The sequence below is a fragment of the Stigmatopora argus genome, chromosome 1 (genome assembly GCF_051989625.1).
Source record: "Stigmatopora argus isolate UIUO_Sarg chromosome 1, RoL_Sarg_1.0, whole genome shotgun sequence".
NCBI lineage: Eukaryota > Metazoa > Chordata > Actinopteri > Syngnathiformes > Syngnathidae > Stigmatopora > Stigmatopora argus.
The window spans coordinates 4,221,479-4,243,865 of NC_135387.1; the positions used below are offsets into that span (position 1 = coordinate 4,221,479).

At 40.6% G+C, this 22,387-nt stretch overlaps 2 protein-coding genes and 1 long non-coding RNA gene across 4 annotated transcripts in view; 1 reads left to right on the forward strand and 2 right to left on the reverse strand.

Moving 5' to 3' along the window:
* The window catches only part of LOC144089594 (MYND-type zinc finger-containing chromatin reader ZMYND8-like), a 30,068-nt gene that overhangs the window by 5,947 nt on the left and 1,734 nt on the right, over positions 1-22,387 (forward strand). Inside the window, exons 2-20 of one of the 2 annotated variants that reach the window (XM_077620638.1) lie at positions 2,234-2,443; positions 2,540-2,775; positions 9,038-9,108; positions 11,469-11,629; positions 12,665-12,886; positions 16,907-17,020; positions 17,120-17,212; positions 17,284-17,371; positions 17,450-17,505; positions 17,592-17,669; positions 17,751-17,866; positions 18,045-18,520; positions 18,619-18,747; positions 19,115-19,282; positions 20,208-20,717; positions 20,783-21,193; positions 21,285-21,412; positions 21,554-21,634; positions 22,169-22,247. In XM_077620638.1, coding sequence (XP_077476764.1) covers positions 2,762-2,775; positions 9,038-9,108; positions 11,469-11,629; positions 12,665-12,886; positions 16,907-17,020; positions 17,120-17,212; positions 17,284-17,371; positions 17,450-17,505; positions 17,592-17,669; positions 17,751-17,866; positions 18,045-18,520; positions 18,619-18,747; positions 19,115-19,282; positions 20,208-20,717; positions 20,783-21,193; positions 21,285-21,412; positions 21,554-21,634; positions 22,169-22,247 — 2,995 coding nt within the window. In that variant the 5' untranslated portion in view covers positions 2,234-2,443; positions 2,540-2,761. The remainder of the gene's footprint in view (positions 1-2,233; positions 2,444-2,539; positions 2,776-9,037; positions 9,109-11,468; positions 11,630-12,664; positions 12,887-16,906; positions 17,021-17,119; positions 17,213-17,283; positions 17,372-17,449; positions 17,506-17,591; positions 17,670-17,750; positions 17,867-18,044; positions 18,521-18,618; positions 18,748-19,114; positions 19,283-20,207; positions 20,718-20,782; positions 21,194-21,284; positions 21,413-21,553; positions 21,635-22,168; positions 22,248-22,387) is intronic. The other variant, XM_077620725.1, reaches the window with a different exon arrangement.
* LOC144089775 (uncharacterized) lies at positions 9,478-21,705 on the reverse strand. The gene is made up of 2 exons (XR_013305184.1): positions 21,656-21,705; positions 9,478-10,480 (listed from the first exon to the last, which is right to left on the reverse strand). It is a non-coding gene; the product is annotated as an uncharacterized LOC144089775 (long non-coding RNA).
* On the reverse strand, positions 14,771-15,863 carry LOC144089703 (uncharacterized). Its single transcript, XM_077620840.1, is given in 2 exon segments — positions 14,771-15,638; positions 15,641-15,863. Coding segments are annotated over 2 exon segments (621 nt in total). The 5' UTR covers positions 15,719-15,863; the 3' UTR covers positions 14,771-15,095.

A 22,387-nucleotide genomic window follows, 5' to 3' on the forward strand; every position in this document is an offset into this window, starting at 1 on the left:
ACGAGTTTTTCCTCCTACGCATCGACCAGGAAACGCACAACGCGCATGCGCGGGCAAAAAGAGGGCTTTCTGGGTAATGAAGTATACTCGTGCACACAACGCCGATAGGCAATGGCACTCTTTCTCAGAATGAAACTTCATTACCCACAATCAATACGTGGGTAAGCTGAGCTGTTGCATTTCCTGTTATTTTTATTTTCTAATACGAGGAGTATTATATTACTTCTCGTTTGCTGCTCCTAAGAACATCAGCGGCACTGGCTCGCAATTCCCTCTATGTAATATTTCTGGTCGCAACTCTCTCTCATAGGCGCCGTTCAAAGCGGTTGCAAGTTCATCCAACGTATTAATTTTTTTTTAAACTGACCACATGAGGTACATTTTCTTTTTGTGAAGCTGAAAGTATTCTGCTTTCCAATGAGGATTGTATTCAGTTGATTATTTTATTTATTTCATATTGCACAGCAACTTGTAGTTTGAAGGCACATTTTTAAAAAACAATTTCTGTAGGTTTTATTATTCATTACTTTTCAGGTTGTAAGGGGGAGTTGTCTTATCTTTGTTGCACAACACAACAACAAAATACTTTTAATAATCTACTAAAATCATCACATTTTATATTCTCTTTTCTTATAAAGTAAGGTAATGTAGTTACTTTAATGATTGAATAATATAATTGACCAACCGACCACAGACTGTTAGACTTGGTCCCCACCTCTCTTCCTCCATTACACTAAGCACTGGCTCCCCTCAAGGCTGTGTACTGAGTCCTCTTCTGTACTCCCTGTACACATACGACTGTACACCCACCCACCAGTCGAACGCCATCATCAAATTCGCTGACGACACCACTGTGGTCGGACTCATCTCAGGAGGGGATGAGTCGGCTTACAGAGATGAGGTCAACAATTTGTCTTCGTGGTGCTCGGTGAACAATCTCACACTGAACACCACGAAAACTAAAGAAATAATCCTGGACTTTCGCAAACACGGCACAGATCTGGCCCCACTCCTCATAAATGGAGTATGTGTAGACAGGGTCCAGTCCTTTAAATTCCTGGGGGTCCACGTCACGGATAAGCTCTCATGGTCTACAAACATCACGGCAGTGGTGAAGAAGGCTCAGAAACGACTCCATTTCCTCAGGGTACTTAGGAAGAACAACTTGGGCACCAAGCTTCTGATAACCTTCTATAGAACCACTGTAGAGAGCATCCTGGCGTACGGCATCACAGTGTGGTACGCTGGAAGCACGGCGGCAGACAAAAAGGCCATGCAGAAAGTGATTAACACTGCCCAGAGGATTGTCGGCTGCTCTCTGCCCTCACTGGAAGACATTGCCAGCCCTCGTTACCTCAGCAGAGCCAAGAACATCATAGGGGACCCTTACCACCCTGGTCACAATCTGTTCCAGCTGCTGCCCTCTGGCAGACGCTATAGGTCCCACAAAGCACGGACAAATAGGCTTAAGGACAGTTTTTTCCCCACATCCATCAGAAATCTAAACTCGCGGTAACATAACACACATTCCCTTCTGCGGTAATATGAAAAGATGTTTGGGTGGTGATCTGCCTCCTACTAGCTGACTGAAGTAAGGTAAGTGAAAGACAGTGAGAGGTAAGCGACCTGTATCCAAAACAGCAGAATGCCAAATTACAAGTCCGTAACTTACACTTATTTAGGTATTTTGCCGAGTAAACGTAGCTTATGGAGAAGCACCATCAATTTCGTCACACGCAGTTTCTGCCTGTGATGACAAGTAGGCTTTTTGTGTTGTGATAATGACGACAGGGCCTATGTCCGATTATTATATATTATTATTATATAATAGGTATGAGTGTGAGCGTGAATGGTTGTCTGTCTCCTTGTGCCCTGCAATTGGCTGGCCACCAATTCAAGGGGTGCCCCGCCTGGTGACTATAGTTGGCTGGGATAGTCTCAGCACCCCTGTGTTCCTTTGAGGATACGCGGTTCAGAAAATTAATGAATGTACACTGAACCCCAAATCAGCCAAATTTAGTACTACACTCTCAGGCAATAAAGAAAATATTGTTTTTCAAAAAATTCACATGACTGTGTGTTGATTAATTTACAACAATTCTACAATATTGGACACAGGGACAAGTATGAACATTCATCTATTATTTTTTGGTGCGAATAAAATGTTTATTGTAATTGTATTGCATCTGTGCATCCCCCAATAGTATTATTTCGACTGTCATTTTTTCTTTAGGTGAAGTACTCCAGATTGTCGTGTCACTGAAAAACAGCCAGAAGGGAGGAGTTTAAACAAGGGCCCTCATCATTAAAAGAAAAAAATCTGTTTTTTTAGAGTGGCCACTGTGTCTTGCTACGACCTCTACATGCTCCCATTTCTTCTTTTGGCAAAAGAAAAGGCAACTTCAACCATGATCTACTCTTAGAAACTGCTCCTGTGTGGTTTGTATGGCATGAATGTTAATATTATTCACGTAAATTTGTGTTGGAGGACCTGGTAGTCTCATTATTTTCCTTTTCTCTGTCTCTGACACACATACAGTACTGCCTCTGCCTGCACTGAACAAAGATAATTACTCAGGAAACATTTTAGCCAATCAGATGCTGCGTTTCAACTCGCCTGCGTGTAGGGCGACCAGTCAGGATCTGTCTAACAACACTGGGGCCTGATCGCCTTGCCTGAAGAGCGGAGCCTTCCCCGAGTGAGGGCTGAGAGTGTCCTCCATGTTTTTTAAGTGTTGACATAACAGTGTTTCAGACAGCCATGCATCCACAGAGGTAAGCTCTGTCTTTATATTCTAGTTCAACTCTATCTTAACAGCATGGCTTCCTTCTCGTTGTTGTAGTGACTGTTGGTTTCATGACGACTGTGCACACATTGAAATCAGTTTAGTTGCAGGAGGAGGAGGAGCTAGGAGCTGGGGCAGATTGGAGGCCTTGCCAGGCCTCTGTGCTTCACTGTCCTGAGGGTGGGGGGTTGGTTAACGACTCTCACCCTTGCTCCCTATCTGTGTCCTAGGGTCACATGCTTGCCCCTGACATACAGGCTGCCATACAGGACGAAAAGTGGACCATGACAAATCCTTTCCTTTTTTTCATAATACAAACGAGAGTCAGGTTTTAAAATGGCATCCACGTCGCTTTTCCTTGTATTGTACCCTGGCAGAGAAGAATGGGGGATGGGCTATGGAGTAGGAGGAGGGAAGGGGTTGTTGAATACCATTTGTGAGTAGATTGTCTTCTGTTTTGTTCTCCTCGTTGTGTCATGCCAGGCCATGAAATAATACACATTTGGAGTAGAGGTAGTTACCGTCCATGAAAATTCCTGATTGTGTATTACATAATTGTAAGTGTCGTATATGTCACAGACATGTTGGCATGAAAAACATGAATATTTTGATAAAGGAAAACTCCCACCACATTTAATGAAGGAAATCCCACACAGAGGGTAATTTTAGTCTGATGTGGATTCTTTTGTCGTTCATCCAATCCGTACTTAAAAATAAAGACGTTGGTTCCCTTTATTTATTGGCACAGGCCCTGAGTTTACATTCCAAGGCAACACCAACTGCACAGCACTATTGTGAAACCCCTTCCTTTCTCTCTTATCCTCACACAGTGGCCATTTTGTGCTCGGGGATATATTCTTGGCTAAGGTTTCACCCCATTTACAAATCAGACCATGAAACCACTCAAACAAATTTAATTAAAATGAAATGATCTTTTCTGGAAAACTTTTAAGATTAAGGTCAATGCACCTTTTAGTTTGTTTTCGTATGATACTGATTGATTTATTATCATTGATAAGGCTAAGAATCCGTTTTTTGTAGGGACAACGAAAAGGTAAAATGATGCACTGTTTTCTGAACAGCCTATGACGAGTAGACAGATGATTCAGTTATGTATTTGCTTAGCTTGGAAAATTGATTTTTCTCTAGGAATACCAAGAACTAATGAATACATGTGCAACTCACATAAAATTTCTTAAAACCCTCATTGTCAGGTTTGCACTGACCTAAATATAAATGCAAAAAAATCTGCATCTTATTTTAAATTGTATAGATTAGCCACTAAAGGAAACATTTGATCTATAAATACTTGGCGTAATTGCCCCATGGACCTTTTAATCTCCTCTCTACTTTATAGAATCTTAATCAATAAGGAGAAGCTACATTGAAAAGAAATCAACTGTCCTGCAAGAGGGGAGAAAAAAATCTCTGCATTGCAGCAAAAAAAAAAGCTTTTGAAGAGGGAAGCCAACACACTGATCCGTGTGGCATAACTCAGCCGACCAATAATGTTCCACCCTGTTGCCACTGCAGCCAATTGCAAATGCACCAGAGGTTAAAGATTGACAAACAGAGGGAGAGCAACAGCGAGAAGGCCTTTCTGGAAAATTCCACAGCCATCTTTGATTCAGCCTTGTATAAAATCCAGGTCAATTCTATTCTTTTTTTATAAAGGACTTCTGTATTTTAATTTGGAATGTGGATGGTAACACATTTAAATATTCACACTGTAAAATGACTGTTTTCTTTTTGCATTTTCAAAAATGCATAAGGGTTAGGGTAGCCTCTTTTGTCTGTCTGCGTATTCTCTTTCTTAGCAAAGCAATGGATATTTGTTTCAGGATGTTCCATAATGCCGACCTAATATTCTTCCATTGGGTTTGTATCATTTTTTTGGTTGTTTTTAAAGTTTAGGTAAATATCTAATTAGCCTCAAGATGCACCATTCCAAATTTGCTCTTTAGATAAATTGATTATTCCTCTCAAAATAAATTTGTTTTAAAGTTTTCTGTCTAAGGGCCTTTCTGCATTCTCAAATCTTAAGTAATGCTTGCAAGACTACCATATTCATAAGCAACAAAAGGGGATTATAACAAATAATTATTTGTCTCTAGCTTCATGTATTACCCTAGTTGTTTGGAATTTCAATTTCCACAGACCTCTGGTCCTTCTGCATGGACGTGCCAGTGTCTGAGCTTTGGAGTGGGGGATGGGGCAGAGGGGGGAGGGGAACAAGCTGTGGCCTCCATTTTCTGTGATGAGAGTACCCAGCTCGTCTCTCACAGGAGTAGAATATAAAGGCACTGAGTCAGGGTGGTTTCCGTTTTATATGTCAGGTTCGACTTGCACAGAATAATTCTGTCAGTGTGTTCTGGAACATGCCTCTGTATGGAATTCATCCCAGAATCAGTGGAGGATTTATTTACCTGCTCGTGTGATGGAACATAGCTGCTGGTCAGATAATGCTCTTTGGATCACAATATATTTTTACTTTCAAATTATCTGTTTTTTTTTAACGAATGTCTTCTCATGCCTGTGAGATACATGTCTGGATGACTAATTGCCTAGGGGTGGAGTTCACAGGCCTTCCTTTTGTTGGACAGCTGTAAATCATCAGTCGAATTCGCTGTCTTTTTCAGGGCTTTGGTGCAAGTAGCAGCAGGACTTGGACTTTTTATTTTCATTTGGGCCTTGTTTGTTCACTGGGTCCAGAAGAGGAAGGCCTGGAGCGTTGGGGCGTGTATAAGCGTGTGACTGTTGACTGGCTGTAACCAGAAACCCATATGCCAAAGTATTAAAGGAACTGGTGAATCCTGTCGCGCAGGAACCAAAGCAAGTTTTATCTTCTCAAATAATTCAAAGCTGTGTTAGAATGTCTGCTGTATTGTCTTGGTTAGTTTTGACAAGTCAAATTTGCCAGTATGTTTTGTCAACTGGTTTTGGTCCAACTTTAATAAGAATAGGGTTTATGTAATACATGGTGGGATAGCATTGCTTTTTGAGTTCTAACCCGTAAATTCAATATGCTCCCAAGGAGCCAGAGAGCACCAAACAGTCAAACAATTAGTCAAGTTGATGACCCTGTGTTGGGCTCGTGGATGAAGACCATATCCATGTTACAAGGCCCTCTCTCATTCTGCCAAAGGATGTGATGCTAACAGTTTAGAGTTTTTGTCGACAACTTACTCACGTCGAACCTTTTTGCCTTGAACTGACTTGAGTGAAATTCTTTCATGGAAGGCTCAACAGGCCAAGTAACATGGAATCTGATGTTTTGGATTTGGATCCAGACCACTTTTTGTTTGTTTTTGTTTCTGAAATGGAAGATTTTTCGTAATGTGACTGCAGGCAACTGACCCAAATTTATATATATATATATATTTATATATATATATATATATATATATATATATATATATATATATATATATATATATATATATATATATATATATATATATATATATATATATATATATATATATATATATATACATACATATATCTGTCCTGCTGAGTTGGACATTTTATAATTTAACATTTACTGACCTGAGGCTTTCTTTCTGTTTTTTTGTTATTTTTTTTGTTTTGTTTCTAAATTGTTTTTATTTTTTCATCTTTATAACATTTATACATGTTTAACATCCCATAGGTTGGTATAATTCTTCTCAGCACAATGAATATGAATAATGAATGAATTAAATTCAATCATTATTCTTGTTTAACTGTTATTATTACACTACGACCTATTATATTGCTATGGTAGCTAAAAATACACAAAACACATATTTTTTTAAGTGAAGCCATCAGTCCCGAGAGCATGAGTGACTTTATAGTGTCTACCGCACACACATGCACCATTTAAATTGAAACAATATCCCTGGCTTTCTAGTGTTGCCAAATAAAAACTAGGAGTGTGTTCCAAGGCCTCTTTTTCGATTCATGTTGACAGCAACGCTCTATTTGAAATAGTTTATTTTTTTCCGGAGGCTTAAAGACACTAGTATTTGATCTATCGTGTAGGCTTGATCATAGGACGTGTGAGGGAAATATGCAAAGCAGAACATTTTGTGCAGCAAGAAAAAGAGCAAATGTAACCTATGAGGTAAACTTGTGAACAAAAAAAAAAAAGCTACGTAATTTTTTCATCATCCATGGTGCCATGGTGTCATGCGTTATCTCAATGACAAGCAATGTTATCTTGACCAAGTAGATCAGCAGGATTTTGTATTGTCATTGTCATGCTCATTGGCTCCAACCTGGGAGAGGCGGGAGAGTACCCATGTCTGCATATTCTTAAAAACCATCCTACCAGTATTTGTTTGCTGTACAAATCGGATTCCATTTTTAAATTCCATGATAATATGGAAGAAAGGGCATACCTTGTAAACTCAATACAGGACGTGTACTTTTGTTTCTGAATATGGGACAATTCAGTTTTTTAAGGGACAGTTAGAAACTATATGCCAGAGTGACACCAGTTTGTATTGCTCAGCAGTAGGTGAAATTGTAGAAAATCAGAAACAAAATTGGAGGACAACATAGAAGCGTGCAATGGAGAGACAGAAAAGTATAAAAGCTAATAATAATTAGTAATCAATTCATAGTTGACTTTAGGGATCCTACCACAACTAGGAAGTTTTTAAAAGTGTATTTCTTTTAAGATGACTAAGAGAGGATACCAAAGAACCTGGCTCCTTCATTCATTCATTTTCTGAATATTTAGGGGGAATTTAGGGTGTTCAACCAGCCTACCATGCATGTTTTTGGAATGTGGGAGGAAACCGAAGCATCCGGAGAAAGCCCAGTCAAGCCCAGAGAGAACATGCAAACTACACAGGAGGACCGACCTGGGATTGAACCCAGGGCCCTGGAACTGTGAGCCCAATGCTTTGTTTTAGGATAGTATTTATTCTCATGAGTGAAATAAGAAATTTGCAATACTGATAATCCACCTTTTTAGACTCTACATCTAGGGGTGGGCAACATGGTAAAAATATAATAGCATGACTAAAAATAATATTAGGGGATTGAAGATTGGGAGAAAAAGGTTGTAAAAATACAACATTTTGTTAACTGGAAGATTTTTGGGGTCCACTGACTTCAACTTTTAAATTTGAATGAAATTAGAATTAGATATTAAAATACTTTTAAAAAAATCATTAAAATTCTGTTGATACAATTTTGATGAGAAAGACCTTATACTTTTAATATAGGCTACAGAGCTTTACCTAAATGTTATTTTTTTTTAGCTGGTGTTGTGCCTTGAGTTTTTTTTTTATTGCAAAAAGTGTGCCTCAACCCACCAAAGGTTGGGAAACCCTTGTTTATTTAGGCTAATTTAGACAAAATTGTTCTCATCTAAAAATATTTAATCTATAAAATATGTAAAACCGGGCACCCCAGCGGCTGCGTGGTTAGTGAGCCAGCCTGACATTGGGAGACCTGTGTTCAAATCCAGGTCGCTCCACCTGTGTGGAGTTTGCATGTTCTCCCCGGACCTGTGTGGGTTTTCTCTGGGTACTCTGGTTTCCTTCCACATTCCAAAGATCTGCATGGTAGGCTGATTGGACACTCTAAATTGCCCCTAGGTATGAGTGTGAGCGTGAATGGCTGTTTGTTCCTTGTGCCATGCGATTGCCTGGCCACCAATTCAGGATGTCCCCTGCCTCTGGCCCGAAGTCAGCTGGGATAGGCTCCAGCACCCTCGTGAGGATCAGCGGTACGGAAAATGAATAAATGAATGAATTAGCCCATTATATACATTTGGACACTTTTTTTAAAGATCCCTTGATGTTTGTTATGTAGAAAAAAGGTCCAAAGCGTGGTTTGACCGAGGCTTGAAATGTTTAGTGGCAATATTTTTGCTCACCTCCTAAGAATGGACTTTGAAAAATATTGAAATTAACGGCTTTATTGACGCCATGACATAGCCATATTTATCTTTCTGAATGTAGACAAATGCTGAGTAGGTAGAATGGTTACCATGGTGACTATTGCTTTTTGCTTTCCACTCAAAATACAGATTGCATCCGATTTGTTACCAGTTACTGAAGAAGAATTTAAATCAGGCCATATGCTCTGAGAAATGCAGAAATCTAATGAATGTAATTACATTGTAAACGTGGGGGAGTGCCAGGAGGCAGATCCTCTGGGATTTCCACTTGTTTACTGTTAATACCACTGTGGTTTTTGAACAACCGTACTGACTGTGTTGTTGTTTCTGGTGATGTTTGCCTGGTTCTCCCTAGTCTGGCAGAGGAGGAGATAAAGACAGAGCCGGATGTGGTAGAAGGGATGGATGCATCTGTACGATGTAAAGGTAAGTGACAAGGCTATGATCAATTGTTCTTATTATTATTATGTTATTATAATGTATGTTTCCAATTATGTGTGTATTCCAGTTAACAACACTTAAAATCACAGTATTCTCATTCACTGACCCCATAAGGCAACCTGCATGTGGAGTGTGGAGATGTGTAAGATAGAGTGCTGTGAAAAAATATTTGCCCCCTTCCTTATCACACACACACACACACACACACACACACACACACACACACACACACACACACACACACACACACACACACACACACACACACACACACACACACACACACACACACACAGGTTTCAGAACATGAAATCAATTTTCGTACGACACAGAGTAAGCCCAAGGAAAGAGAAATTGCACTTTCTAAATGATTTTATTTACCAAGGCATAAAAAAATTACAAACTTGTCTGGCCCTCTGTGAAAAAAGTAATTGCTGCCCATTTTTAAATCACAAAATAACTGTGACTAATCACAATTGTAGGAAAGCTGAGTTCAATTTCACAGGCCACACCCACATCTGAATATCACCACATCTTGAATTAAAAAAAAAAATCTTAAATAGAATGTGTCAGACAAAATCAAGCAGTCTACATCATGCCACAATCCAGAGAAACTCAAGAAAAAATGTGAAAAAAAATGTGATGGACATCTATCAGTCTGGAAAAGGTTACTAAGCCATTTCCACGGCTTTGGGGCTCCAGTGCACCACTGTCAGCGACATTATCCACAAAGAGAGAGAACTGGGAACAGTGGCAAACCTTTCCCGGAGTGGTCGGCCAGCTAAAATTACTCCAAGAGTGTGATGACGACTCATCCTGGGGGTCACAAAAGAACCTAGAAAAACATCGAAAGAACTGCAGGCCTCGCTGGCATCAGTTAAGGTCAATATTCATGACCCTACTATAAGAAAAACACTGGCCCAAGCTGGCATCCATTGCAGACTTCCTAGGCGAAAATCATTGCTGTCCAAAAAGAACACAGGCTCGTCTTACGTTTGCCAAAAAACATCTTAATGGTCCTTTTAGAAGAACATTCTGTGTCGTGATGAGTCAAAAGGTCAACATATTGGAAGGTGTGCGGCCCATTACATTTGGTGAAAAAATGGCAGAGCACTATCAAAAGAACAACATACCAACAGTGAAGCATGGTGGTGGCAGTGTGATGGTCTGGGGCTGCTTTGCTAAGTCAGGACCAGAACGACTTGCTGAAATGGATGAAAGAATGAATTCTGCTGTCTACCAGCAAATTTTGAAGGAGAACGGCCGGCCCTCAGTTCGTGTGCTCAAACTTCAGCGCTTTTGGAGCATGCAGCATGACAATGATCCAAAGCATGCCAGCAGGTCCACCTCTGAATGGCTAAAAAAACAAGAAACAAAGTTAAGGTTTTGGAGTTGCCAAGTCAAAGTCCGGATTTAAATCCTATTGAAATGGTGTGGTGTGATCTGAAACGGGCTGTTCATGCTACAAAACCCTCTAATATTGTGGAATTGAAACAATTCTGCATAGAAGAGCGGAGCAAACTTCCTCCAAGCATTGTGAAAGAATCATCACAAATGATCGCAAACGATTGATTTCAGTTATTGCTGCCAAAGGTGGCAGAACCCATTATTAGGTTCAGGTGACAGTTACTTTTCACAGAGGGCCAGACAAGATTGTAATTTTTTTATGCCTTGTTAAATAAAAACATCATTTAGAAAATGCATTTTCTTTTTCCTTGTGTTTTCTCTGTCATACAAAAATGAATTTCGTGGTCTGAAACCTTTTACTGTACTGATTACTGTACCTTACTACATGTTTTTGCGCCTGTACAAAAATGCAAGTACCCAAGTACAATTGTCAAGAAATGTATTTATTAAATATTACAGTTTTAGGCATATGAAGACTGTAATGTATTGATATCTAAATATAATCGATAAATAAAAATAAATAAATATTTTAAGTACTCTACTCAGAGTGAAACTACTACTTACTCTCCGCCCACATTCCAAAGACATGCATGGTAGGCTGGTTGGACACTAAACTGCCCCTAGGTATGAGTGTGAGCGTGAATGGTTGTCTCCTCGTGCCCTGCGATCGGCCGGCCACCAATTCAGGGTATCGCCGCCTCGTGCCCGAGAGTCAGCTGGGATAGGCTCCAGCACCCCCCATGACCCTTTTGAGGATATAGCAGTTCAGAAAAAAAAAGAATTAAAAAAAGAATACCGAATACAAGAAGTCTTTATGTTTTTAGGGATGTTTGATTTCGCTTAACATTTCGTAACGTGAATTGTTATTATACATCATGTTGTCTTTGCTATCTTCCTTTCTCGATATAAATGATGACATATGATATATCTCTTTGTAGCCACCGATCCACCAGGTTCAACAGAACGCTCCCTAGCACCACTGAAGAGAAGGGTATCCAGTCCCACCCACTCCTCCAATGGACACTCTCCATCCGACACCTCCCCCAGTCCATTAAAGAAAAAGAAGAAGCCTGGTGCCATGAACTCCAACAAAGACCAAGTAAGAGGACTCAGTAGTGTTTCAGAATGTAATATATTGAAGAGAGGTTTGACTGCATTGTTTCTTAACATAACACAATTTAAGAATGAAAGTTTGGAACTCCATATAACTTGTGTGGTTTGTAAAATGCATGCTCAAAGCAAAATTATTTTCTATTTTTACAGTGTAGGATACAGTTAACCCCAGTGTTTACAAAACCTATGAAATGTGTCAACTTTTTCAACAGCTACCAAGGAGTGAAGACTTTTCGCGGGCTGGTTCTTGGTTCTTAGCTACGATACTATGCGGATAGTATACATTTACGATAGTTCTCGGAAAAGGGTCAGAAATTCAGATAATTAGGGGTATCACCATCGAATATGTTTAGAATTGGTTATTGTATTGAATCACCTGATCATTATTACATTTCATTTATAAAGAAATATTTTTCCCCAATTTCTTTTCAAGACAATAAAAAAAATAGATTTGATCATTTTTAGCATGTTCTCTCCTGACCTGCGTGGGTCTCCGATTTCCTCCCACATTCCAAAAACATGCATGGTAGGCTGATCTGACACTCTAAATTGCCCCTAGGTATGGGTGTGAGTGTGGATGGTTGTCCATCTCCTTGTGCCCTGCGATCAGCTTTCGATTCAGGGTTTCCCCTGCCTCTGGCCTGGAGTCAGCTTGGATAGGCTCCAGCACCCCCCGCGACTCTAGTGAGGATAAAGTGGTTCAGAAAATGAATAAATGAATGTTTTAAAAGACTGAAAGGAGAAGATTTTGTCATTTATACTATGTTAACAAATTTGGTGCTATGTGCATTTATTCCCACAGAGCTCAGCCCTTAAACTCGTTGAACCAGCTACTTCTGACCCGTAGTTGAAACTGTCACATGCTCAGCTATTGAGATTAGCTGCTTGGGAATTTATTTTCTTTCCTTGCTTACCTGGCCTACCCCACTGCATTTGTTGCCCTGTTTTTGTTGCACTGCACCTTTTGTGTTCCTGCGTGTTTTTTGAAACTTGCTCCCTTTTTCTCTTGCCTGCATTTCAGTCAGAGCTAAGACATGGTCCCTTTTACTATATGAAGCAGCCAGCACTCACCACAGACCCTGTTGATGTTGTACCGCAGGACGGCAGGAATGACTTCTACTGCTGGCTGTGCCACCGCGAGGGCCAGGTGCTCTGCTGTGAGCTCTGCCCCAGGGTGTACCACGCCAAGTGCCTCAAACTACCAGCTGAGCCTGAGGGCGACTGGTTCTGTCCTGAGTGTGAGGTATCTCAGTGGATACGCATGTGTGTGTGGACACAAATGACAGAATCTGACTGTTGGTAGTAGGGATGCAATTATTTTTCCAGTTGCATTCCTAATGCATGCCATTAATCCAAAATACCAGTCATATTAGAAATCTTTTAAAAATTCCAATATTTGTATACATTTTTTTAACTCTAATTTCGAAACCCAATGTAAAAAAATTAAGCAAGCCATGGGTGTCAGGCTCTCTGCTGTGGTGTAGATGATGCTTCAGTAATTTGTTTTGTTGTTTTGCATCTAACCTTACAATGCAAAATTTTCATTCATTCATTTTTATTTTAGAACGTGAATGGGACCACTTTTCAATTATCATTTCATTTTCCAAGGTTTTAATCAAGGAAATTAGATTGTTCACTTGTCGTGCGCCATAATGGTTCTTCAAAGTTGTTAAGAATTCCTACAAAGCCTGACTTTGAAATGACAACAGACCACATTTTAATCACAAAGAGAAAAGGCTTAATAATCCAGTAATGTGTCCTCATGTTAATATAAGTCAAAGCATTAAAACATACAAATTCGTCAGAGGTGTCACCGTGGGCTTTTGTAAAAGTGATGCCGACCAGCTTAGGGGAAAGCTCGCCTTGCTAGCCAGCACAATAGCCCTAACCCACATTCACGAATTGTTGCGTAACTCGCTCGACACTGCCTGTCTTTCTTTGTATAACTATGTTTACCATCGGACATTCATCACTCCCAAGCAGTTTCCCTTACATCCGTGGAAACTCAGCTTGTCTTTTTTACTTGTCAAAGCTGATTTTCAAGCTCCTCTACTTGCGAACAATGGACTCGCTTTTGTTGAGAAGCCTTGATGCAGCTCGATTTACATATTCTTCTGCGTAGCAGATAGCTTCCAGTTTGAACTGTGCCTTGTAAGCATATCTCTTGGCAGGTGCCCTTTTCGGGGGTCAAACCAATATTGTTTTTCTTTGCCACCCCTTTCACATCAGGCATTTTCCCCAATAGACAAATAGCCTGTCAGTAAGAAATGCAACCAGACAGTCAAATGGTTAGGGCCATATAGCGAGACCTACAGAATTTTGATTTTCGTGCATGCAGAAGGTGCCACCAACTGATTGTGCGCCCCGTCTTTTCTAGAGAAAATTCTCAACTTTAGAGTGCGCCCAATATGTGTGGAAAAAATGGTAGTTCCTAAGTAGTCTACCGTTCTCAGCAGCCTTCGCTCTGCCCACTAAAAAACCTCCGAATAGAAGATGATGTCACACCTAGTTTTGCAGTCTGCTAGCATGTTATTCTTGGGGATTTTATAGTGTGGCTGCTTTGTGACCATTCTGTCCTTATATCAGCATGTACTAGCGAACGCGATCGAATGAAATCCATGGAATAAATTGTCAAATACAAGAGACGCTGGATGCTCTCCTAAGCAGACAAGCCGCTTCTTTGCTGCAGTGTTAGGCAAATCGCCGTGTGCCCCACTGGTCACAGAGGAAATTGATAATCCATCTCTCGCAGGATGTTTGCATGTTCTCCTGCGTGGGTTTCCTCCGGGTACTCTGGTTTCCTCCCACATTCCAAAAACATGCATGGTAGGCTGATTGGACACTCTAAATTGCCCCTAGGTATGGGTGTGAGTATGCATGGTTGTCCGATTACTTGTGCCCTGCGATTGGCTGGCCATCGATTCAGGGTGTTCCACGCCTCTGGCCCGGAGTCAGCTGGGATAGGCTCCAACACCCCCGCGGCCCTGATGAGGATAAAGTGGTTCAGAAAATGGGATGAGATGAGAGAGACAGCTACAAATATGTATTGGAACACCTGTGAAAACCAATAATATTTGGTGCAGTAGCCTTTACAATTACATAGGTCAGTCGTTTCCTGTAGTATTTCCCCAGGTTTGCAGACACTGCAAGAGGGATTTTGGCCCACTCCTCCACACTGATCTTCTCTAGACCAGTCAGGTTTCTGGGCTGTCACTGAAAAACACGGAGTTTGAGCTCCAGCCAAAGATTTTTGATTGGGTTTAGGTCTGGTGACTGGTTAGGCCACGCCAGAACCTTGATATGCTTCTTACGGAGCCACTTCTTGGTTTTCCTGGCTGTGTGCTTCAGGTCATTGTCATGTTGGAAGACCCAGCCACAAACCATCAGCAATATTCTGACTGAGGGAAGGAGGTTGTTCCCCAAAACAACACATCGCCTTGGTCATCCACTCCTTAATACAGTGGAGTTGTCCTGTTCAATGTGCAGAAAATCCCCCAAAGGATGATGCTCCCGCCCTGATGCTTCACAGTAGGGATAGTGTTCTTGGGATGGTACTCATCATTCTTCTTCTTCCAAACATGGTTAGTGGAAGTATGACCAAAAAGTTCAGTTTTGGTCTCATCTAACCATAAAACCTTCTCACATGACTTTTCTGTATTATTCAAATGGTCAATGGCAAACTTAAGACGGACCTTGTCTTGTGCTGGTTTAAGCAGGGGAACCTTTCGTACCATGCTTGATTTCAAACTATGATGTGCATTTCCAACAGTCACCTTGAAAACAGTGGTCCAAACTCTTTTCACATCATTGACCAAGTCCTATCCTGGACTTGTGGGCTGATTTCTCACATTTCTTAGGATCATTGAGATCCCACGGTGTCATATCTTGCATGGAGCTCCACTCTAATTGAGAATAACCATCATGTTTAGCTTCATCCATTTTCTAATGATTGCTCCAATAGTGGACCTTTTTTTCACCAAGCTGCTTGGCAATTTCTCCGAAACCCTTTTCCAGCCTTGTGGAGGTGTACAATTTTGTCTCGAGTCTCTTTGTTCAGCTCTTTGATCTTGGCCATGTTACAAGTTTGAGTCTTACTGAATGTATGAGGTGGACAGATGTTTTATGCAGCTAACAACTGCAAGCGGGTACATCTGATTCAGGATAATACATGGAGTGGGGGTGGACTTTTAAAGCTGGACTAACAGATCTTTGAGGGTCAGAATTCTAGCTGATAGACAGGAGTTCAAATAATGATATGCAGCTGTATCACAGAAATTAATTGTTAAAATAAAATCATACACTGCGATTTCTGGATAGTTCTTTATAGATTATCTCTCTCACAGTGGACATGCACTGACGATGAAAATTTCAGACCGTGCCATGGTGTGGGGTGTTGAAATACTACTTATTGAACTCACTGTGCATCTTGATGAAGTAATAGTCATTTCTAGGATCTTTCCTCAGCTATGGATTTATCATTGAACTGAATAAGGACAAAAATACGGGGCTTTTGTAATGGAACACATAGGCTCTTATTTTATGTAATAAACACACATATTTTTGTTTGAATATATCCAAGCTATTTTGTTATATTGAATGGTCCACGTATGCTTACATGGAGTTGCATGCCTTACATTTTTTTTTACCATTTCCATGCATTGAAATGGCCCCTCTTCAACTCAAAAACTCAAACCTGCTTGGTTCAGGGATGGCTAGTTTGACTTAGATGGCTTCTTTTACTCTTGTCAAACTACATGTTTAACCTATCAAACTTGAAAAGCTGTCTAAACAGAGGAGGAGAAGTTTGATGTATCATCTGTAGTCTATCTATAACAATGCCCTGACATTACTCATCCCAAAGACTGCATTATACTAAAGTCCTAACTAGCCTTTTGCCACAAGATGAGCAAATGACCGGCTGGATTGTTGTTGCACTACCAATGCTGGGCAGCAACAACAGACTTTATTTCTGATACACCTCCCAGTTCTCCTGGAACACACCCACAGAAGGTCACAATACCTAAAATTCAATTTTTTAGGAAGTTGAACATAGTCACCAAACAAGAAAAATCCAGTTTCCTTGATTTAACCTTTCGAGATTACATTCTTGATTGCCAATCTACACGGCATATCAAAATGTTTGGAACAATTGGCAATTTGTGCAATACACAGTAGAAAATGTAATATACAATTTATTATAAATACATTCATAAGGTCATTCCTTGCTTCTTAATGTGACATTCTTCATATGTTTTGGTTTCAGAAAATAACTGTTGCTGAATGCATTGAAACACAGAGCAAAGCGATGACTATGTTGAATATAGACCAACTTTCTTATTTACTCAAATTTGCACTCCAAAAGATTAAGCAGCCTGGGGTAAGTCAAACATTTTAAACGGTATCACAACCACAACAAACATGTCACATCAAACATGTTCTGATGGGTCCCTTTACCTTTTTTGTCTATACTGAGTAGACAGAACCCTTTCAGAAGCCTGTGTCCTTGGAACAGCATCCTGACTATGCTGAGTACATTTTTCACCCAATGGACTTGTCTACTTTAGAAAAGGTAACATTAAAAAAAACAAGTTATGATCCTTTGTGAAAACCTTTGTAACGTTCACCCTTTTGTTTAAACAGAACATAAAGAAGAAAATGTATGGTTGCACTGAAGCCTTTCTGGCTGATATGAAGTGGATCTTACACAACTGCATCATTTATAATGGAGGTAGATAAATGACATGGTTATTCAGTAAAACAAGTTTGCAAAGAAAATTCACAATTAGTCCCTCTGCCTGTCTTTTAGGTAATCACAAATTGACAGCAACAGCCAAAGTCATCATCAAGATATGTGAACATGAGGTAAATATTACAATTTCTATGATGAAAATGTTTTTGTAATTCATTTATTATAAATGTATGTCTTTCTCTGTGCTCTGCTTTTGTAGATGAACGAGATTGAAATATGCCCCGAGTGCTTCCTCTCTTCTTGCCAAAAAAGGGACAACTGGTTCTGTGAGCCATGTGTACGTCAGTGGCTTGAATTTACAATGTGTGTGTGTGTGTTTAATCTTAATGTTTAAATTATATTTTTTTGACACCAACAGAGTCAACCTCATACACTGGTCTGGGCTAAGCTGAAAGGCTTCCCCTTCTGGCCAGCAAAGGCCCTTCGAGAAAAAGATGGTCAGGTCGATGCACGGTTCTTTGGACAACATGACAGGTAAGCGGAATTCCTCACATTATTCCTCACCAATTTCGTTATACGCAGCTGTGTATGATGACAATAAAGGCTTTTGATTTTTTTAATTATACTGCTGGAATTGTGGATTAGGGGAGCCAAATATAGTCAAGTTTTGTCTAGTTGTGACTTTATGAATTTTGCTTCACTTTCTGTGCAGAGCTTGGGTCCCCATCAATAACTGCTACCTTATGTCCAAAGAGATCCCTTTCTCCGTGAAGAAGACAAAAAGCATTTTCAACAGTGCCATGCAAGAAATGGAAGTTTATGTAGATAACATTCGGAAGAAATTTGGGGTTTTTAACTATGCCCCATTTCGATCTCCATACACACCTAACAACCAGCTTCAAATGCTACTGGACCCTTCTAATCCTAGCGCTGGCACTGTAAAAACAGAAAAACCTGATAAACTGCGCTTTAACTTTGATTTAACTGCATCTCCGAAGATGGTTCTTAGTAAGAGTTCAGCACCCAGTGGTATGAATCGAAGAGTCTCCATGACAGACATGCCTCGTTCCCCAGTGAGTACAAACTCCTCTGTCCACACGGGGTCTGACGGAGAGCAAGATATGGAAAAGACCAGTAGAAATTCTGCCTTTCACTACAGCACGGGAGAGGAATCAATGGATTATAGCGGTAGGTTGGCTTCTTTCTTCTCTGGTTCCAACTTGTGCCTTTTAAGCAGATATATACAAAAACTGTGAATTTGATTAAATGTTTTGCTGTCATTACAGCATCTCCTGTATCAGGAAAGGTCGGTCGAGCAGGCAGTTTGGGTGGCAGCCCCAAACCACTCACCTCTAACTTAGTGCCCAAGCAGGAAAGGCCTTCATCCACTGGTGGCATTCTCAATCTCAACCTCGGTCAGAACCCTTTATTATCCTATTTTCAGAATTTTACAAATACAATGAATATCTCATCTCATCTTGGTGTAGGAAGAAGGAAGAATATTTACTTCTACCCCCTCATTATAAGCTTTTATGCTCACATTATTTATGAGTACATATGACCAATAGCTCATCTCATCTCATTTTCTGAACCGCTTTATCCTCATTAGGGTCACGGGGGGTGCTGGAGCCTATCCCAGCTGACTCTGGGCCAGAGGCAGGGGACACCCTGAATCGGTGGCCAGCCGATCTCAGGGCACAAGGAGACGGACAACCATGCACACTCACACCCATTACAATGATTATACTCACCTAATAAGCAACTTTTTAATATTGCGTTCAGATCGAGTAAAAGCAGAGATGGATCTGAGAGAACTGAGCGAGAGTGTGCAGCAGCAGCAACAACAGCAACAGCAACAACAGCAACAGCCTGGCTCAACTCCTCTTCCCACACCAAAGAGGGCCATTAGGAGCCTTGATAAGACCATTGAAAGCTGCAAGGCTCAGCTCGGTAAAATCACATATTGATCTTCTATGAATTTTTGATGAGGATTTTGTTTGGTGTCTTTCAAAGAAAAAACACATAGTAAATTTATGACAACTCTTTAAGTACTATAATTTCCTAACTACAAAGCGTGCATGACTATTAGCCGCAACGCCCCAATTTCACAAAACTTAATTAAACAAATTCATATATATGTTGCAGGTGTTCATGTCTTAATATGGGATATCCAGGGTTCATATGGCTCCTTGAAAATGCTTGGATTTCACTTTTGTGTCCTCAAAGTTTGAAAAGTGCTTGAATTTTGCCAACATACGGTCCTCTGAGTAGCAGATGAAAATGCCTAATAAGTGCTAGCATCATGTCCTCTTGTTGTAGCAAACAGTGGATGTCCATCATGTTTAAATTTTTCCTTTGTGGTGGCATATAGCATCAGGTGCAGTTCTATTCATCTATAAAATCCCCAGGGGGCTTCTGGCAAGTCTTATACACACCCAGAGAAAACAGTAATCCCTCAAATATCGCGATTAATGTAGACCAGACATGGCCACGATAATCGAAAAATCACGAAGTAGGGTCACCCCTATTATAACTACCTTTTCTTTCCTTCAGTGCTGAGTCCTAGTAGCAAGCGGAAGACAGGGGAGTGGCTTCCGCTTGCGAGTTTCAGCGTGGATTTTCACATTTTTATGAAGTTACTTTTTTTTAATAACAATTGATAACAGAAAAAAATCACGAAGAAGTGAATTATAATTATACAATAAGTGAACTCGAGATAATCGAAGGAAGACTGTAACCGCATTTACCCATAAGTTTTTTTTTGGCTTCAGCTATTGGCTAGCCACATTTATACAGACATGCCCATATCAGACACACCAACCACCGATTCACATTTTTTTTACATGTTGACCTCCGACCTATGCCCCTTTTTCAGGAATAGATGACATTTCTGAAGATGTCTATAAAGGTGTGGATCATAGTGACGCAGAAGACTCTGAAAAATCTGACTCTAGTGATAGCGAATATGTCAGTGAAGAGGAACACAAGCCAAAGAGTTCTGTGCAGGAAGAAAAGGTCAAAGTAGATCAGAAGAGACCAAAAGTAAAAACAGAAGCAGACAATAAGGACGCTTTCGGAAGGACGGGGGAAAAATCCGCCCCTGCGACCTTGAACAAAGAGGCACAAAGTAGCGATGGACAAGAAGACACCCTTAAGGAAAAGCCTAGAGTGACCAATACTCAGCCTCTCGCTGACAAGCCAAAGGCGGCAGAGGAAGGGAGAACACCTAATACAACATCAATGGTTGAACAAGACTCTGATTCTGAAAGAGAGCTTGTGATTGACCTTGGAGATGAACACGGAGCACGTGACTCAAAGAGGTCAAGAAAAGACAGTAGTGCTTCTACCAAAACTCTAAAAGAGACGAATGCTCCCAAATTGGATGGTGAGACACTTCATACATTACCGAGATCACATTTCAATCTTATCTTAATATTTCCTTTTCCTCAGGTAAATTAACCAATTCCACAACAGCAGGTGCTCCCACAACTTCCACCCTAAAAGATGGCTTGCAGACTGCTCCCAACCTAGTTTCCACTTTCACCAACGCTCAACCCAGTACAGCATCAAATACCAGCAACACTTCCAGTACTCCCTCTACTCAACCCTCGTTCCCACCAACAATGCCAGCAGTGAAGAAACAGCGGCCCCTGTTGCCTAAAGAAACAGTCCATCCTGTGCAGCGAGCAGTCGTTTGGAATCCCATAAAAATGCAGAATTCCACTCAAAAAGGTCATACACAGAAACAACAACAGGTAGATCAGTCGACTGCACAGTCACCAGGTCAAGGCCAGACAACACAAAGTCAGTCCCATCAGAATTCTTCAAGTGCCCGCTATCAGACCAGACAAGCAGCCAAAGGTGTTCATGCCAACACTCGCATTGGTCTAAAAATCTTCTAATGTACCGTATTTTTTGTGAAACCATTAACTTCTTTTATTCTTAAATCCAGTTCAACCGAAAGACTCCCCTCAGACTACTTCAGCATCTAGTGGCTCTTCTTCCTATTTGTCTGGAGATGTGGCAATCTCGACTGCTTCTGCAGATGCAGCTGCAGATATAGCCAGATACACAAACAAAGTATGTCCCAAACATTACTGCAGCACTCGACTGTTAAAAAGTAACAATTCATTTTAAGTTCAAAAGTTTTACTTTAAAGTTATTTCTTGCACATTTATTTTAAAGTAAAACTATTTGACAAGATCTGATACAACCTTTCAGATCATGGACTCAATAAAAGGAACAATGAATGAAATATACAACGACCTTTCCAAAAACACTTCAGGAAATACAATTGCAGAGGTAAAATCCTTCCTTGATTACCCTTGATAAGGGGTCTCCGACTCTGGTCCTCGAGGGAACCTATCCAGTCTGTTTTCCATGTCTCTCTCCACCAACACACCTGGATCAAATGATCGACTCATCAGAAAGCTGCCCAGAAGCTTGATAACGACCAGATTATTTGATTCAGGTGTGTTGGTGGAGGGAGATATGGAAAACAGAATGAATAGAGGCCCTTGAGGACCGGAGTTGGGAGACCTTTCCCCTTGATGATGCCTTACATCAGGGGGCCTCAAACTATTCCACAAAGGGCCGCAGTGGGTACGGGTTTTCATTCCAACTCATAACGAGGACACCTTTTCACCAATCTGGTGTCCTAAAAGTGCAATCAGTGGATTGCAGTCAGGTGGTTCTTGTTTCAGTAGAAACCTAATTGGTTAAAGTGTCTTTGCTGGATCGGTTGGAACAAAAATGCACCCACAGCGGCCCTCGAGGACCGGTTTGCAGACCCCTGCCTTACATGATTTGCTGGTAACTTATTTTGTCGTTCCATAGATTCGACGGCTAAGGATAGAAATTGAGAAGCTTCAGTGGTTGGATCAGCAGGAGTTGTCTGAGATGAAGCATAATCTGGGTATGTTTATCACATGAAGTCATGTACAATATACTGTTTTCGGTTTGGCTTTCGCACATAAACAGCAAATATTTTATACTTCAATAAGTATGAAAACTAAACTTTACTATTTAATCCGGCTGTTGAATTCTGAAGGAAGG